General features: G+C 39.6%; 1 protein-coding gene across 1 annotated transcript in view; it reads left to right on the top strand.

Annotated features, from left to right (window-relative positions):
* The first annotated feature begins 5078 nt into the window (after nucleotides 1-5078).
* The window catches only part of msh3 (mutS homolog 3 (E. coli)), a 44027-nt gene continuing 29414 nt past the window's right edge, over nucleotides 5079-19691 (top strand). Inside the window, exons 1-13 of the mRNA XM_067613827.1 lie at nucleotides 5079-5296; nucleotides 5399-5516; nucleotides 6709-7013; nucleotides 8001-8222; nucleotides 8505-8621; nucleotides 8745-8862; nucleotides 8958-9097; nucleotides 9357-9523; nucleotides 13511-13620; nucleotides 13816-13930; nucleotides 14327-14411; nucleotides 16473-16582; nucleotides 18027-18159. Coding sequence (XP_067469928.1) covers nucleotides 5201-5296; nucleotides 5399-5516; nucleotides 6709-7013; nucleotides 8001-8222; nucleotides 8505-8621; nucleotides 8745-8862; nucleotides 8958-9097; nucleotides 9357-9523; nucleotides 13511-13620; nucleotides 13816-13930; nucleotides 14327-14411; nucleotides 16473-16582; nucleotides 18027-18159 — 1836 coding nt within the window. The 5' untranslated portion in view covers nucleotides 5079-5200. The remainder of the gene's footprint in view (nucleotides 5297-5398; nucleotides 5517-6708; nucleotides 7014-8000; nucleotides 8223-8504; nucleotides 8622-8744; nucleotides 8863-8957; nucleotides 9098-9356; nucleotides 9524-13510; nucleotides 13621-13815; nucleotides 13931-14326; nucleotides 14412-16472; nucleotides 16583-18026; nucleotides 18160-19691) is intronic.

Below are 19691 nucleotides of genomic sequence, written 5' to 3'. Positions count from 1 at the left end.
ACTTGAACACTTTCATTTCCTCACAGTCTCCTCCCCAAGTGAATGCCAGTTGTAAAAGTGACGTCATCTTACCTGAGACAGCCATCTTACATGTGCTCTTGTGTAAATAAAGACAAGAACTGAAAGTGATAAAGTCATCGTTAGTAGCAGATAAAATCTCTTTTGTGTGATATGAATCCAATTTGCCATTTCTATGTACAAATTATAAACCAAATATTGTGAAAATTTTGGGTGTGTTTAAAATGCTGTTTTAGCTGTAAAACTTCTCATGTGGAGGACAAACTTACCATGTAAATTGGCAGAGTAACAGCAATTTTCAGCAATATTACAAGCTGTGGTACCTGTGCAGGATTTAGACTCAGCCATTGTGCATGAATAGCATTGTCATCCACATGCTAGATCACAGCTGTTACACACAATATAAACAAATAAGGCTACATTTTTCATTTTTTACTCATTCACCCATTAATACTATTGATTCAACCGATCCCCACAGGGATTTTGTGATCATATGCACCCAAGAGTTGAAGGTGTTTCCTGTTGCAAGAAGAAGCCCAATCATGTCTGCAGTTCTGCTTTTTTAAATCCTTAGGTTCAACAAAAAACATATAATTCATCAATTTGCTGGTCAATATTCATATTTTCACATTTTGTCACTCATCTGTCATCTAGGGCTTCATAACAAAGCTTATGTTTGCAGTAAGTAGCACAAGGAATAAACATTTAATGGCCAGACATATTGCAAGTGCACATAGCAGGTGCATTAGACTCTATTAATTCATAGCTTTGTATTGAAAAGTTGTTTATTTTTCTGCAGTTGTACAAATTGGATCAGACAAAAAGTGCAGCATAGAAATAACAAAGTGTTCTAAGCTGGATGCTCTTTCAGAGCCTCAGAGAAAGTGTATGATGATGGCTGAGGATACCAGCAAGAGGATGACACTGGGGACACTGGGTGTAGCGCTGTTACACAAGTTCCCTTCACAGCAAGCCATGGCACCTCCACATGTCACGCTGTTTTGGCAGCCCTTGGTAACCACGTTATAACCTGCAACACATGATGGAAAACTTTCAGAAACCAGCTACTGAAACATGTTATGATGTAATTAGCCACCATTCATTCAGTATTACAAAATACTGTATTGTATCAGCTGCATCAGCTGCTAATTATAAAATTGTCTGGTGTGGAAGAGGAACTTACCCTCTACTTTGAGAGAGAAACAACGGTTGAAGATGACAGCACAAGATTTGGTGTCTATGCAGGATTTAGGGTCAGTGGCAGTGCATGTGTAGCATCTTAATCCACATGCTGTACAGAGACATATAACATTATAATCACACATATTAATTCAAGACATGACACATCTAAGACTCACAGACAATACCATCAATTTTAACTTATTTCAAGCCACTGATCATGGCACACTGCAGTAGTTCTTTTTCGTCACCCTAAGATCAACCAGACTCCAGGAAATCACATAACTGTGACAAAGCGGGTGAGACCACATTTGTCCCCATTGCACATTTTAGGCCTATTTCTTTCCATACATATAATTTGTTTAGCCAGTATATGTAGCATTGCTTTCACATACTATCTTGGGTTTTGTTTGTGTTTAGCATTCTTCTGTTGCATTTACATCTGCATTTATGGTTTAATCAAGACTGACAAGTATTTAAGTTCACTTATTGTTTATTGAAGTCCTGAGTTTCTTGAGTTATACATGAGTGTTTCTTACCATACCTACCATGCTTTTAAGGAGTTGAAGGGGGACTCTCCCAATGACTTCCTGCTTTTAAGTTCTTGCTCACATAACCAGTGAAGTCATGGGTTTGACCAACAATGGGCGATATATATTGTATTGAGTTAAATATTTGGTTTAGTATTTATGTAATTCTTACTTATTTTGGCTTGTAATGAGAATTATGTCATGGATGATGTGTTTACGTATACAGTGTTAACTGATACAAGTAACATTGTCATATGCTAGTTGGTAAAAGGAAATGACACGCCTGCAAGAAATATGGTTCAGCTTAGATAGATTTGAAGGGTCAGTGTTTGGGGATAAATGTTGATTTAAGAGAGAACAGAGATGAAAGAGGATGTCCGTGTAGCTGTGCATGTGATCATGCCTCATGTTTGAGTTATCATGAGTTAAACCAGAAAAATTTCATTTTTTGAGACACTTGTTTTTTTGTTTTACTGGTCGGATTAACTCGTTAGGAGTCTGCCTCCTATCACCTTTCTTGACACTCTGGCTAATGCAAGCTTCCTAACAATAACGATAACCTGTAAAACATTATATTTACATCTTTACACTTTAATATTCTGACCCTTTAAAGTCCCTCTCCACTCAAAAATGTTTTTTTTTTTGTTCCTACAGTTGGATGTTTAAACTTCACTGTGCAGAATGATGTATGTACAAAGTTTAACACTCGAAGGCTGTGTTGTGGAAAGTTTCTCTGTGCTCATTAAAAATCTGATTTTAAGGTGTGGGCCTACCTGCACGATTTGTGACATCACAGTGCACAAACACTGAGAATGGACTTAACAGTGAAGTAGGAGACATCTTGTGTCCAGCAGTTAAACTTTTGAAATGAACAATATTTACTTATTCATAGATTCTGGCAGTTTTAATGAGGGAGAAAGAGGAGATGCCTTTTTAAGGATTTTAATGTAGTAATTATACTTCTTTTTCGGTGAAAACACATCCGACATACAACATTATTCAAAGCAGAGTATTTTTGTATGTCTTAATATATGTATGGAGGGAATTTTAAAATGGTAGGAAAGAGGTCCAGGTGTATCTGAAGAACTAAACAGCTCACCTCCGTCAGAAACCGACCACAGAGTCCAAAAACACAGTAACACTGAAAGTCCTGTCTGTGCGTAATGATAGGCCTATCTGTCCAATCTGGCAACGACTTATGATAATTTATAAATGTTATTTCTTAAAAGGTTTAGTTTAATGATTAGAAAGACTGTGTTTATTCCAAACTATTTCACTGTATAAGTTATAATCTGTGTAACAGCTGACCTGTCGGACACAGAACATTAATTACCGCGAGATGCTGACGGGATATTTAAATAATTAATGATGTTACAGCTGCTGTGCCACATGCGTAAAAGCGCACTCTCTCAATTTGGAGAAGCACTTATTGATCAGCCCTAACGACGCCACTGCGTAGCTTCATATTTAACAAGCACACTTGATCATGTTCATCAAGTTAAGATGTTCACTCAGAGCACATATAGATATAACTCAGTTCTCACCTGTAGACAGAGTCGCAAACAGGATCAGAGCCCCATAAAGCTGCATCATGGACGCAGAGAAAAACAGTTAATTAGCCCGGGAGGAGAACTGGATGGGAGCCTTCCTCTTTTTAGTCTTTCTTTCCAAGTCCACTTCTTTTAGAACTTTTGCATTTGCATTTCCTCACAAAGCCCTCCCCCCACTTCCCCCATCCCCCAAATGACCTGAATAACGTCGGCCCTAGAGTGACCTCATTATCCCTCAGACAACCATGTAGATTAACACTTACAAAAAAAAAGAAAAAAGACAAGAACTTAATACTGCAAGATAGCCTACCAAATAATAATATTTGGATGCAGTACCAACCTTTTTCTTTCTTTCTTTCTTTTTTTTTACCAAAAGGTACCAGCTTTTATTTGTCAACTCTTGCCTTATTTTGTTGCGTCTACAGATACTGAAAAAGCACTCTCGCTTCCTTAATGTTGCCCTAAACATACAGTCTGGCTTGCCAGCAGGAGTGTCGTCAGCATGCAGTTTGTCCAAATAACAAAAACTTAAGAATTTTCCCCAGATATTATAACTATCTAAATCCTAATGCAACGAAAACTATTAAATTGCTAAAGATCTAATTAGATACATGTTGTTGTGAGAATAAACCTTATCTGTCTTATGGGAAGATGGCATGTATTTTCTCAACCAATCATGTTTTTTTTTTTATGACCAACGTTTTTTTTTAAAATTATTATTTGTTTCCATAACCTCACAACACAATAAATGACAGGAAACAGTACATAAACCCAGAACAAGATATTCCCCAACAGTGAAAGGTTCAACATGAACAAAAAAGGTAAAAATAAATATATATTCATATAAATAAGGTGCATTAAAAGTCTACTGTTTACACCACACCAAGATGAGTCAAGCCTGGTAGGTTCAAATACTCGCATAGTGGTTACAACTTTTCACCCATGACAGTCCAGCGTTGATTGTTTAGCAGAAGAAATCCGCCTTAACCTAATATGGGTTGTGCCTAATTGTGTATCACATAATAAGCTCAATAAGTAATAAGATTGACATATTTTCCCCATTTAATGAGGTACATGTCTATCCGGTTTACCATCCAGTAAGTCAGGCTGCGACTATCCACTGGTTTCTATTCCCTAATTAGGAGCTTTGAGTCCAGCATGATGACTGTATGGATCCACCTGGTCTCAACCAATCATTTTTTGAAATAATTTGATATATCATAATTATCTCAGGCGCAATATTATAACAATATATCAACAATGACTTTTATCTAGCAGCTATTCATTCTTAAGATGACACACAGTATTACACCAGTTTTCTTGCCTATACATGGTGTACATTGTTGTGTCTAAAAGTGCAGATCTGAAACCAGTGGTCACAAGACAGGAAGTAATTTCAATTGATTCAAAAATAAAAGCGTAATAATTATCCAGATAAGATTACATGCCACAAGTGGAAGAAAAAGTGTTCAAATTGTACTTTATCATGACTTAGATAGTCCAGATCTAACTTGTTCACATAACACTGGGTATTTAAACTATGAATGTGCGTCCATTTCATGAGCTCATGTGTGTTTTGGAGGCACAATTTAATCTGCAGTATCGCAAAATAAAAATATTTCTACTTCAAGTACCTCCAGTCCGAAAGGTATAAAAAAACAGTCTGTAAAAAAGATTAAAAAAACATGCAAAATGTTGCGACATGGGCGAGATTAATTACTTTATTTTGAAAAATATAACCGGAAGCTCCATATATTGTGGTTGCTTGACGCTGGCTGCGTCATTTACGCGCCTGCGTGATCTCAGCACATGCGCCGCTCTGTTTTGAAAAGCCGGGACAGCTAAAGCTTGTCAGGTCACTGTGTAGTTCTGCGCGTGCACACATTTATTTATAATGAATCCAATAAGAGGCCAAATGTAAACATGCCAAAGTCTTTGAAGAAGTCATGCACCGCTCAGACCTCCATTAGCAGGTACTTCAACACTCCAAATCCTGCTGAGCAGCTTTCCAGAGGCAAGGTGAGGTGTGCTTTGGCCAGATCAGACCAGATTAAGTTAACTCTGAGTTTCCTAATTACTCAATCAGACTGTTTTTCTGCTTTTTTTTCTTGTTTTCTGCAGCAAAAGCTCTCCTCTCATGATGATTGTGGATTGCCAACAAAACGAGCCAAGCTTTCCCACCAAGACCAGCAGGTGGAGGATATAGACTGTGACACTGGACCCTGTCAGAGCACTAAAGGTGAGTGCAGTAAACCCTTGAAATCCTCTTCCACTCAAAAATGTGTCTTTCTTCTTGCCCCTTCAGTTGGATGTTCAAGTTTCACTGTGCAGAGTTTGACACCAGAAGGCTGTTTTCATATTTATCTGTTGAAAGTTTCTCTGTGCTCATTGAAAATCAGGATTATGAGCAGGATTTGTGACCTCACAGCTAGTTTTGAAGTCAGACGTGGTCCAGTATTCAACTTGGTGTGAAGTGTGATGTGGAGACTTGAAGCCTCCATTGCACAAACACTGAGAACGAACTTTTCAGTGAAGCATATTCATTGATTCTGGAAATTTTAATGAGGGAGCAAGAGTGGATGCCATTTTTAAGATTTTAAAGTGGTAATTATACTTTTTTTGTGGAAAAACCATATCAGACACACATTATTGTTCCAAGCAGAGTATTTTATGTGTCTTAATTCATGCCTGGAGGGGATCTTTAATAGAAAATGCATAGCATTTCTTCTCATCCCTCTTTTAGGAGTGAATTTGAAATTGAAATTTTATGGAAATTGCAATATGGCCTACTGTAATTTTCAAATCACAGGAGGTACAATATTTGTTAAAGGAGAAATGTGTGTCAAAATACTATTTTAAATGAAATATTGTCATACTGCAGAGATGTCCTGGCCTACGCATTATATTCTACAGATATATTCTTTGCTTGGTGCAGATCCCTGCAAAAATCACACCATAATCATTTTAGTATGTTTTTCAATGAAAATGAGAATAATGACGTAAAAGTTATCATTCCCGCTAATGTTGCAAATCATATCACAATTGCATTATCAGTCAAAATAATCATTAGATATACACATGTTTGGACACACCTTCTCATTCACTTGAATGAGAAAGTGTGTCAAACTGTTTGATTGGTACTGTAGGTTGAAGCCCCTTCACAGCTCCAAACATCAAATTTCACCGAGCAGTGTGTGCAGTGGTGTTAAATGCTGCTGTTGATTTGTCATAGTTTGATAGTGATGTGAGGCGGAGCTGCTCCTGGTTTATTTTGGTTGATTAAAACCTGAATTGCTCTTAGATTCTAAGGTGTAGAATAAGGGCAGGAACAAATCTTTCTGAATGCATACAGGTGAAGATGTATTAGAATGCATTTATTAGGATTAGGTTACCTAACAATGATGCTTAAACTGTATCTCTTCACTCTTCAGAGACAAAGCAGCTGTCGAGCAGAGGGGCAGTTGGCCTCTGCTCCTCCACCTTGGAGAAGTTGAGAGGCTTCACCTGCACAGCTGAGCCCAGTGATACTGAGAGGCAGGTGAAGGAGACGGGCGGTGCTAGCAGTAAAATCTGTAAGCAAGGAAGCAGCGGCCGGTGTCCTCGAGACGTTACAGATCAACACAGCAGTAATAACAGACTCCAGCAGACAGAGGAGGAGCATGTGGATGATGAAGAGGAGGAGGAGGAGGAGGGGGTCAAAGAAAAGGAGAAATCAGCACTGGCTGCCTCAAAACAGGTATTAAACATCAGCAGCAGGTCGGCCCAGAGTTAAATGTCAAGCTCTCATGATGCCAGTCTGCCTTGCTAAAGTATCCATAAGCAAGGTAGCACAGGATCTGCCTCTCATCTCTGACCTTTTTAGAGGAGGAGAAACAAAAAAATCAGTTTTCCTATAGAAGATCAGTGATGTGCTGCACACAAGAGTTTGAGTTTTGTGGTGCAAAGGGCAGCTTTCTTTCTCTCTTGCTGAGATATCTTTGAAAATACTCCATGACAGAATAATGATGAAGGGCTGCAACAAACAATTATTTTCGTCATCGTTTAATTTGCAGATTGTTTTCTTGATTAATTGATTGATAATTTTTACTATAACATTTCAGAGAGTTGTGAAAAATATGTGTTATAATACCTATTAGAATGCCTATTAATGCCCGTTAGAGCCCATTGTGACATTTCCAAATGTCTTGTTTTGTTCTGTTTTGTCCGTTCAACAGCCAAAAATCCAAAGATATTCAGTTTACTATCACGTATGACACATAAGAATATGAAATCCTCACATTTGAGAAGCTGTAATATTTGGCATTTCTGCTAAAAAATCACTACAATGATTATTTGATTATCAAAATAGTTGTTGATGAAATTTCTGCTGCTCTAATAATAATAATAATGTAATAATAATAATACATTTGATTTTAAGCCCCTTTCACATAACCCAAAGATACTGTACATACAGAAACACTATGTAGTTGCATGTTAAATAGCATTCACTGCATGTTTAAGCTCCAAATATTATGATAAAACAGCAATGATCTAAAAGAAAGACATTTAGTACAAATAAAAGATAAAGTGAGTGAACACGCATGAGTGGGAAATGGAGAACTGAATGCTTTAAGTGGGAAACATCTGGACACAAACTGTTGCTACTGAAAAGACAAAGTGATTGACAACTGGGTAAACTATTGTTTACAAGTAATCTAGGTTTTTTTTTTTTTCCTATTTCCAGGGGTTCTGCTTCTCTCAGTTTGCCAAGCCAGGAGGTGGAGGTGGGGGAGGAAGGGCTGCAGAGCTGAATCCTCCGTCAGACTCTAGCGCTCCATCCAGACGTTCGAAGAGTGTGTTCACTCCTCTGGAGCAGCAGGTCATCCAGCTGAAACAGCAGCATAATGATGCCTTGCTGGCTGTGGAGTGTGGTTACAAGTACAGGTTCTTTGGAGAGGATGCAGAGGTGAGAACTCGGTATCATCTGTGCTCACGATACTGGGAGGAAATTAACAGTATTAATACAAAATACATGTATATTGATGTTTAATTGGCAGAAAGACATGTCAGTGTTTTTTATTTTTGTGTGTAAGTGTCCTTTTTCCACTGGTGGTATCTCACTTAGTAATGCTGGTTAAAGGATTTTTCCTGTGTTGATGAGTGTCATTTTTAAGGGTGCCCTCTGTCTTTATACACACATTTTTCTATATTTTTAAACAGGCATTAATGTGGATGTGTGTGATTACAGATCGCAGCAAAGGAGCTTAATATCATCTGCCATCTGGATCATAACTTCATGACGTGCAGCATTCCCACACACCGCTTGTTTGTTCACGTCAGGCGGCTGGTGTCTCACGGACACAAGGTATAAAATACATCTTGCATATAGTTCCTGTTTAGCTGTTTAGGATCAGAGTAGCCGCTGCTCATAAGCTTCTCCACGCTGTCTTATTGTCCTTATAGCTACGATATTGTCTTTAATTTCTAGGTGGGTGTGGTTAAGCAGACGGAGACATCTGCGATCAAAGCCTCAGGGGCAAACAGGAACGCTCTGTTTGCTCGTCAGCTCAGCGCTCTATACACAAAGTCCACTCTGGTGGGAGAGGGTATCCTTACAGACTGTCAATGTCGTGTGTGTGTTCTTAAAGCAGCCTTTTGTAACCTTTTATATCTAAAACGTTGTCCTTAACAATGTGTTGAGATGTAAACCCGGTCTGCAGACTGGCGGATGTGGAGGAGGGCGAGTGTGGTGACGTGGTGTCGGACCCTCCTGACAGCTTCCTGTTGTGTATCAGGGAGAGTTGGGACAAGTTGAAGAAGCAGTTCACTGTGGGGCTGGTGGTGAGTCTGATGAGCGCTAATTTATATGGACCATTGATGATCAGAGTGTTCAGTTTCAAGCAAATGAATATATATATGTAGTATGAGCATTTTGAATGTATTATTTCATAGCAACATGATCCTGGAAAAATTACTAAAATGCTTCTATAATTCAGACAAAGGCGTCAAAGACAAGAACATTTTTAACCCTGGTTTATGCATGTTTTTTTTTTTTTTTTTTGGTATTTCTTTGATGTGTTCATCAATTTTGTGTATGCAGGCGGTTCAGCCAAGCACAGGAGACGTGTTGTTCGACTGTTTCCCTGATGGTCAGTCTCGCTCTGAGCTGGAGGGTCGTCTCCTGAAGATCAACCCTGTGGAGATCCTGGTGCCCTCTGACCTCTCAGAACAAACCCACAGACTCCTGCAGAGCATCACCAATGACAGGTAGTCAGCTGTCCGGGCACTAGGGGGCAGTCTGCACCCATTTACTCCACCACAGTGGATTCTCGCTGAAGTGCAGAGCTGTGTTGTTTATCTGTGTGTTTGCAATAATGTGTGTGTGTGTGTGTGTGAATGTGTGTACTTAGTTTATTTCATTCTGGGGGATTGTGCTTAGATTTCCCCAGGCAGGTAGACAGTTGTTTGTCTGGAACTCTGTGGGCTCAGTCTGGATGAGGAAATCAATGCAGGCTCATTGAGAGGTTGTGTGAAAATGGCCCTCAGCTCCACCGCAGGGCTAACCAGAGGCCAACTTGTCTATTTTAAAAGTTCAGAGACTGACTTTACTCCTTACCTGATGTTTTTATAATACTTTTTACAAAGATAAATCATAGATAAATCATAGATGACGAAAACATTGAAACAAAAAGCGGAAGTTAATAGAAGTTGGCTGGCAGCAGGCTACTATTGATAAATGTGTGAGTTTTTTTTACAGTTTATGTACAGTTTACAACATTAACTGTACCCAGAGAAGTGGTGGAAAAAGTATTCAGACTAAAATTATCAACACTTAGAAATTTGGCGGCAGTCAAATCCTCCCAGTGGTTAGCTGAGCATATGCACCTACAGGCACAACTGGGAGTTGTTAACTTTTAGGTTGGACTAATAAGCCTCAACTGAGTCTTTGATGCAAATGTAGACTTCCATTTAATGCAGTCCAGACTACTGTGTTTAAGAAGAGATAAACGGTTTTCCCTTCGCTCATCGGCTGATTAACAACACGGCCAGCGACAGTGACGTTGAGCTGATGTATTCCAGAAACCTGTTGCCTCCTATCGTGCTGCCATCCGGCTCCCCTTCACTGACAGTCTGCACCCAGCATGTTCACACGAGTGGGGATGATTTCCTCTGGAGGCTGCCTGTTGTTGCATTATGCCAAAATGAATATGAAGCGAGGGAGTGGGAGGGAGTGGAGTGGATTGAATTAGAAGGGGATGGCTGGATAAATGGAGGGATGTCTGCTACTTTCTGCCTCTCTTGTCTGTGACTCCTTGATTGTGCACATTTCTCATTATTCACCCTTTTCATTTCAGTGGCTATTTTCTGACCTTTTTTTTTTCTCAGTTGAAATTTCATTCTGGAATTATTTTATTCATTTGTATTCATTCCTCTTTTTCTTTCTCTCTCCTCCCTCCTCCTCCTCCTCCTTCTTTCAGCCATCCGTGTTGAGTGATTATAGCGGAGATGGGCTTGTAAAGGCCAGTCCAATTATTGTGTTTGAACAGCACTGCTCTCTAGCGTTGTGCTCATCGGAGACAATACTCTCCTCAATTTGCAGCCTGTATCATACAAATACAGGGCAGCTTTGTCTGTTCAGCTCAGACAGAAAATTCATCACATTTATATTCATACACGACACTCAGCTATGTCGGGCCAATTACAGATCGCTACCGTTGGCAACCCCCCAAGATATTTTTCCAGGTGATTAGTTTCTTTTACACTGGAAATAATGACACTTAAAATGCACAAATGATTCTGAAATAGATGTTTTAATTTAGATCATCATTGGCACTGTTAATATCACATTAAAGTCACCCTTTGTTGATTTATATTAGGAACCCATTAAAAAAGAAATACTAAAGCAAGAACCACCCAGGTGAACATTTAAAACAGGATTTTTGTGGCCACTGACGTTGGCTCAAAGGCCTCCGTGTCTCTGGGGTGGGCTGACGAGACGGGCCCCTTGGCAACGGGATGTGTGTGTGTCCATGGAGCGGCAGGTAATGAGTCCCTGGGTGGTTGGTAGGAGCTAGGTGCAGTATTAGTTGCTTTACTCATCTACAGCCTGGAGTCATGAGTCAGGATCAGAGCGGTGAAGGGGATTAGAGCGACTGAAAAGCTCACTGGCTGATGCTGTCAACACAAATGTTCTTGCTTTCTCGCTTTTTCAAAGATTTTAAGTCGATGACTGATGCTTGTGAAAGTTAATTTTACATTCTGGGTACATGGTAAGACAGCAGTCATGTATCAGGATAGACCCACACACCAACTGACATAATGTATGTGTTTTGGTGCGTGTAGATTTAAATGGCCACTATCAGAGCTCCATATTCACCCTACAGCAATAGATACTAATTAAGCACCTTAATCTGCACTGCACACTAACCTCTGATCTCTGGGTTGCAACATCTCTGACTTAACCTTTAGCCATCCTCGCTTTTGATTGATTACCACCATCATAGTGCTCTGAGCATTTAAAAAAAAACAAAACAAAAACATCAATGCCAAAAAAGTGGTGCGTCACTTCTTGATGTGAAGCACTGCAGAGTTTAAAGGGTTAGTTCAACAAAATTACAAAAAGAGAAACATATTTTCTTGGTTTATTTTATGCAGATTTTAAGATATCTGTCTCTACCACTGTAACAGAAACTATTGACAACATGCTTTGTGAATTATCCAGAGTAATGGCGCTGCTGTTTTTGGAAAGTCACACTGCTATTAAATTTAATGGCACGGTAGCAGCATGGCTCTAATGTTCGTTGTTTTTTTGGTTCATCCACCACTTTGGTCCAGACTGAAATATCTCAACATTCAAGCTTTCTAAAAGATGAATGCCAGTGATTTTGTTGATCACCTGACTTCATATAGCACAATCATCAAAATTATAATTTGTTAAATACTTTGGTTTAAATACCTGCAAAACTGATGATTAACTAATTTCCATCAGCCTCAGCTTTGCTTTATGTTTAGGGCTTGTTAGAAAACGTTAGCATGTTAACACGCTAACCTAAGATGGTTAACATGGTAAACATTACACTTGCATGTTATCATTGTGAGCATGTTATTGTTATTATAGTGTTGTGTGTAAGTACACTGAGAGCCAATAAACCGTAGTCAAATTCCTTTTATGCTTAAACGCACTTAGTCAATGAAGATAAAGATGATTCCGATGTTAGCATAAAGCTAAAAACACTGTTGGGCCTGAGTACAGCCTCACAGAGCTGCCAGAGCAGCTTTGTTTAAGTGTAGTTGTGTAAATGTAATTTTTCAATGCAGTGAGCACAAAAGAATAACGTATTGGGGTGGAGGCAAAGATCTCAAATCAAACCAAACCAAAACTATTTGCAGGCTAGATACCACGAGTGTCTGTTTTTGTAGTTAAAGTGAACTAAACCTTTAATTTTGACTGGATTTATGAGATGAACTCAAACCACTGGTCGATTGTTTGCATAAACCTGAACCAGTGTCCAGCTTTGTAGTTTCCCATGAACCTCAAACTCAACTTTCTAAACCCTGGTGCAAAACGACGGTGTCCTGTTTGGGTTTTGCAGAAATGCTACACTGCGCCCCTCTGTCTCTGGATCAATACCAGCAATTGCCGCTGTTCTTGTAAACCTCATAATATGGTTGAATTGACTGGTTGAATGATTAATGGTCATAGTTGCACTGCTGGCACAATATGCGCATACGATATTGATCACTTTTATATGATCTTTGCTCCCAGTCCAACCAGTGGCTGAGGTGAAAGATGATGATTCCTCTATGTGTGTGACTGTGTGTGTGTGTGTGTGTGTGTGTGTGTGTGTAAGCATTAGGAAACGGAAGAATGAAAATGCTCCAGCACTGCGTCCAGAGCCACGTGTTTGCCTTGGTTGCCCCAGCAACAACAGAGCGGACAAAAGCAACAGAGTCCTTGAAAGCAGCAATACCGAGCGAATGAATTGAGCAATAGGGAAATGCGATGGAGCGACAGGGAGATGCAGGGAAACTGTGTGTTTGTGTGTGTGTGACTGAGGTTTGTATGTGTGTGTGTGTGTATTGAGCTAAACAAAAGGACGGCTGGAACACTCTGTGCTTCTGTGTCTCGTTTTTCTTACACAGGAAGCTGATCAGATAATAGATATTGTGTTAGCGTCATTTGTCTGTACTGAAAGTCACAAGCACCACTGACCTCTTGAACCTCTTCAAGCAGTGTCATTTTTTTCCCTCCAGTGCTCAGGCTGATGACAGAGTACGAGTTGAGAAGAGGGACAGCGCTCAGTTTGAGTTTGCCACTGCGATGAACACAGTCACAGAGTTCTACTGCCACACCCAGGACAAAGGTGTGTGTTTGTGTAACTGTACGAATCTGTATTTTTCAATCTTTTACTCTTTATTTCCTCCAGTTAATCATGTAGTCTTATTGAGACTAAGACAGCCTGTAACACAGTGGATGTATCTGAGGAGTGGGCCTGTGACTCATGGTTGTGTTGTAATGATGAAAATGTGGCATGTGTTCATGTGTCTGTGTCCTCCAGGCTCTCGCTCTCTGTCGAGTGTAGTATCCTTGGAGAGCCCAGTGATCTGCTGTCTGGGGCCTCTCATCCAGTATCTCCAAGAATTCAACTTAGAGAGAATTCTTAGGAGTGAAAGGTACGCACAAACAAACAAATGTATACGCACACACGCTTAGCAACACGGGATACAAGCTTTGTCACTATCAGGGGTTTACACTGGTCAATAGATTCCTAGGATAGCGTGGGATTTTGAGAGACGTGATGGACTCCACAGGACAGCAGATTTAAGGGAATTTGTGCAGCGTTTAGCTCTTTCTTTTCCACATTTACAACTTTTTGAGATGAACACTAACATTTCACAAGCCTAGAAGCACCATTTTTCAGTCAGAGTTGGTCTAATTCGATTTATGGAAAAGTTGTGGAATCATCGCAATCTTTACATTTTAAAACAACTTCCCAACAGATACATTGATAAGTTATTGTTATTTACATTGTGCAGCTACATTGTCATAAGATTTTGTGCTCCATGTAGCTCATTCCGACGTCTGAACTCTGAGTCGGAGGGTATGACCCTCAGTGCTGCCACCCTCAGGAACCTGGAGATCCTCAACAATCAGGTAAGATAAGATAAGATGTACCTTTATTGATCCCCTGTAGGGGAAATTCAATTTGACACAGCAGCACATGGGAATGTAGTCAACATCAAAGCAAGAAATTTCCATTAATACCTGCATATCAAAAAGAAAGTAACAAATAAAATAGGAATAATAGACACAACAAAAGTTGACAGTAGTAGAATAGATACAGTAAGCACATATTTTAGTTGTCATGGCCACTAATCGAGCATAATGAAGGGGTGAAGTCTGTTTGGATGATACATGGTGCGCACTGCACCGTACTGTATGATCCCCTCATGTATACTAATTGCTAAACAGAAACATCTGCACTTTGTCTTTGGACGTCTGGTGAAGAAAATTATGCTTTTTAAATTACATTGGTGAGAGCCAGAACTGTTTTTTAGTCCAGGTCAAGGCTCAGTCATGAGTCGAAATCATGTTACAAGTCCAGCGTTAGATTATTAAAGTGACAAAGCATTTCAACATTTTTCTTTTAAACTTGTGTGAATAGAGTATTTTACATGGCTGAAACCAGGTCATTTTACTACACAGGCCTAATTATTACTTTTTCATTGTGTGTGGCTATGCAAGGAGTGCATGCTACTGTCTCATATATGCTTTGATGTTCTGGTATTTTACCAGGTCAGAATTTGAAACTTCACCTGTATGCAGGTGTAGACAGTGTTTTTGTAATTACTCAAATATCCAGAAGGGGGAGACAAAAGTCCCGCACTCCAGCTTTAAACTGCCTTTTTTAATTTCATTTGGAAATTTATATTATATGATTTCATGATTAAATAATGTTCCATAAAGCAAATCAAATCTTGCATAAAACAATAATGTGGCTTTACATCATAGGCAGAGTCAGAATCCTGCTGTACAACACAAGACTATTAACAACAAGCTTTTCTGCTAAAGTCTCCTTCTTATCTAACTTATAAACATGAACACACCTCTTGTCCTGCACCTTAGCTTGTTGAACGAGCCACCAAACATACATTTGCTAGGAAATGTAAACATACCTAAAAATTTGACCTCTGTTTGGTTAGATGCTGGTTTGGTCATTGCCCTTCAAAATCTCTGTTAGCAACACACAGTCTGCCCATGACTTGTAGCTACAGCAGTTGGTTAACTTTGTCTCTGTTCCGCACGGTGTAGCACCTACCAGTTAATGTCACTTAAATAAGCCTCAGACACGCCCCCCAGCTGGCTAAGACAAAAGCATTTCTGATATTTTTCAATTTAAAAAAACAAAAAACAAAAAAAAACATGTTTACATGATTTTTGACTGCACAGCGGGATGATTGAATGTGATTGTGTCTTCTGCTCTGGTTAGAGCCAGGTCAAGGGAAACTGCTGAACAGAAGTTCACATCAGTTAAAAAGCTTGAACATGATGTTTGTTACATTCACTTAAGTAAAAGCCTGGAGAGTACTCTGACTGACCTACTTTACTTGCATCTTCCATTTTGGCAATCTGTCAGCACAAAGCCGTGTCCACAGCTGGCCAGCTAGAAATATCATGCAGCTTTCCAGGTAGATGGACACCTTCCAGTGCAAATACTTTCTTATATACTTAATGTCACGACAACTGTCCACATGATTTTTGTGCAACTCGGAGAAATCAGTTTATACTCGTCATTGCACCATGGACTGTAAACATTTAATGGGTGAGTTAAATTGTTCCTCCAATCGCAAAACAAAATGTTCAGTGACTAGTCAGGCTTGCGTGGGTGACGGCCCAAAAGTTCAGCACGACTCTGCCGTGGCATTTGTGTCAGACAAGTAGACATCCTGTACAGTACACGCACAGACATCACACACGGAGTTCAAGCTCAGTTCAAGTCTTCCCAACTGACTGCTTGTGGCTTCGATCACTTGCTCACGTCTTGAATTAATGACATCATAATTACTTTTTCTTCCTTTCTGAAAGAACCATAGTAATGCTGGATAATGTCACATTCAAACTAAACCCTCTCCTCTAACTTGTTGCAAGCTGTGTGTATGTGTGTTATATTACGTGTAATTGGTGTTGTGTGTGCGTGTGTTTGTTCGACAACAGACAGATGGCGGTGTGAAGGGCAGTCTGTTGTGGGTGTTGGATCACACTCGCACTCCGTTTGGGAGGAGACTGATGAGGAAGTGGGTGAGCCAGCCCCTCACAGACCCACAGTGAGTACAGGAGCCCTCTGACCTCTGTTGCAGCACGACTGTCAGTGCCGAACTGTTTCAGCTTCTTTCTCTGTTCCTGTTATTCAGTTTTATAGTGCTTAACAACACATCTTAACAGTTGGAGTTTGGGGACTTTCTTTCCATGATTAAGCCTCTCAGGTGCTTATTCCTATCCACAAGATGCTCTACCAATCACATGGTTTTGTCATGTTTAGTTTAGAGATGGTTAAGGTTAGAGTTAGAGCTATGTGTTTTGTTTTTCAAAGCTGCTTTGCTGCAAAGAGAATTTCCTCTTGTGGGACAATAAAGATCTGAATTGAATGGTTTGGATTCTGGTTTGTCAGTCTGAGTGCAGGCTGGAGGATTTTAACACAGCTTGAGAAGCCTAATCAAAAAGATTCTTACAGGAGCAGCTTTGCGTTCGCTTCGTCACAGTGGGACAGAAATCGATGTATGGATTAATATTATTTCATATGAATGATTATATGCCATTTCAGGACCAGGAATAATTCTTCATCCAGAAGAGCAGCTGCTCCTCTTTTTTTGAAACACTGCAGGGTAAAAGCACACATAAAAAGCACTTTAAATAAAAACACTGCAACGGACTCAATAGTGCTTGTGTCATAAACAACCTCTCAGTTATAATACTGCTGTACTTCTCCAGGTCTCTTCTCTGCCATGTAATTTTATTATCCATTTATTGATTGTGTGAGTATTCTCTCTGTGTGTCGCTCCCTCCCACTGTGCAGGGATTATAGTTGTGGATTGGGCACTGCTCTCAGATTATACAGATAGCTCCTCTACAGAATATCAACATCAATAAAGCCCAGATTACACCCGAGCACATTAATTCCAAGACACACAGCACAGCAGCACAGATCAATGATTGAGTGTGAGTTGATGCTCATTTTATAACATCACTAAGCTTTTCTCTGTGCTTTTTTCAGTTCATTTTTGCTGGATGTTTACGATCACAGGCAGGTTTTGTACTCATTGTGTCTTTTTAAAATAAGTTTTTTTTTTTGCAGGAAGTTAAGTGTAATTTAGAAATCAAGGCAACTTGTTTAAGCTTTAGACAAACACATTTTAGTACTCTAAGCATCTACTTCATCACCAGAAGGTATGTGGCAGAGATGGCAACTAAAGTAATTCAAACACAAATTAGAAAATGAAGAAATTTCACTCACGATAGTAACACTGCAGTCACGTCTCTCACAGATGTTTGACTTTAAGCAGTGCCTGTTTAGGCCATCAGTAAACCACAGCACATCTATGCTAATCAGAGGCAATTTTGCAGTTATTTGTTCTGATTTTGAAATGTCTTTTTGAAAAAAAAAAAAAAAAGGCCATGACTGGGTTTAAAACATTGATTTTCATTCCTCCCTACAGTTCTGTACCTTTCTTTCATTTCCTCTTTCATTTCTTTCCTTCCATAAACCCTCAGGTCTATCTCCGAGAGGCAGGATGCGGTGCAGGAGATTCTTGAGTCGGACTCTCTCACTTTAAACTCCGTCAGATCCCTGCTGTCACATTTGCCTGACCTGGAGAGAGGCATCTGTAGCATATACCACAAAAAGGTAAAAAGTAATAAAAAAAAAAGGGACAGGGCTCAAAAGACTGAGACTGATGGATCACATGTCTGCCCCACTTACACACACTGGTTAAAGGAAAATTCAATTTTCACAGCCTGGGTCATATTTTTGTCATCATTCCTATCAGTTATTTTAACATTTACTCACCAGCTTAAGCTGAAACATGTGTATCCTTTAAAACTGCTAAAAACATTGGCTATAAACTAACGCTGCAAAAATCTGAAATTAGAAATGTAAAATAGCACACCTCCTTTTTCTTGCTATTTTGCATAAAAATGAAAACCAAGATAATTTTCTCCTTCTCTTTCTCTCTCTCTTTTTTATGGTGTGCTTCTTGATTAACAACAGGGAACAGGCGCCTCAGTGGCACTTACCCGATTGTCTGACACAATCTCATTTCCCATCGGACCCATCTTTGAAATGTCAGAAGGCTTCATCCCACCTGTGTGTCTGTGTCTGTGTGTGTGTGTGTGTTGTACAGAGATGAGAGAGGCACTCTGATCTTAGCTTGATGTCTTATTTCATGCTCAACGTTCTGACTCCTTCATATAGAAAAAAGAAAATCATCAAATGTCACTGAACACACACATACACACACAGAGGCCTTAAAGGTGACATATTATACTCCTTTTCACCAAGTTAATATAGGTCTCTGAGGTCCCCAGAACATGTCTTTGAAGTTTTTTGCTGAAAACACCACTGATATTATGCATTCTAGCATACCTCTATACTCCTCTGTTTCAGTCGTGTTCTCGATGGGCTGTTTCTGTGTCTATGCAAATGAGCTGCTGCTCACTGCACCCTACTCTGAAACTGGTTGTGGCTTTCCGGCTCTGACACAATGCCAGATTACATGACCGCAACAAAAGAGACCGAGGGCTGTTGACAGTATTCATATTCATACTGGAACTGCAACGGAGCCGTAGTAGCGTCACTAGTACTGGTATTACACTAACACTAAGTGTATCTGTGGACCAGAATGGGCGTATTAGCTTCAGCTTGACTTTACACACACTGCTACAGAGGACCACTACAGCTTTATGGTCTGAGAAAGTTAGCTACTGGGTGCTAATCAAAGTTACACAATGTTGCCTAGCAAAGGAATACCTGCTGTTTGTTCATTTCTGTTTCACATGTGTATCGTTACCTTCATGGTATGTCTATCAATTACATTTATATAATGTTACAGCAGTAACACACACATACAGGCTAGGATCATGGAGCAGAACGGGCTAATATGTAACAAACCTTCCATAAAAAGCAACATGAAAAAACAGTTATCACCATCCATCCTACTACTGTCTTTATTCAGCTGACTTCAAATGAGGCTTAACATTCATACAGTTCATCTTGACTGTCCCTCAATATTACATTAGTCCAACATTGCTAGCCATAATAGCCACACAACATGCTAATGCCAGGTTCAACAGGGCTAACCTGCTAAATAAACAGTAAAACAGCATAAAAACTTACTTAAAACTTACTGCTTCCAAGTTTGAGGTCGGGTCATGGACAGC

This window comes from Thunnus thynnus, chromosome 2 (assembly GCF_963924715.1).
Source record: "Thunnus thynnus chromosome 2, fThuThy2.1, whole genome shotgun sequence".
Lineage (NCBI taxonomy): Eukaryota > Metazoa > Chordata > Actinopteri > Scombriformes > Scombridae > Thunnus > Thunnus thynnus.
This window is presented reverse-complemented; position numbering and strand designations above follow the sequence as displayed.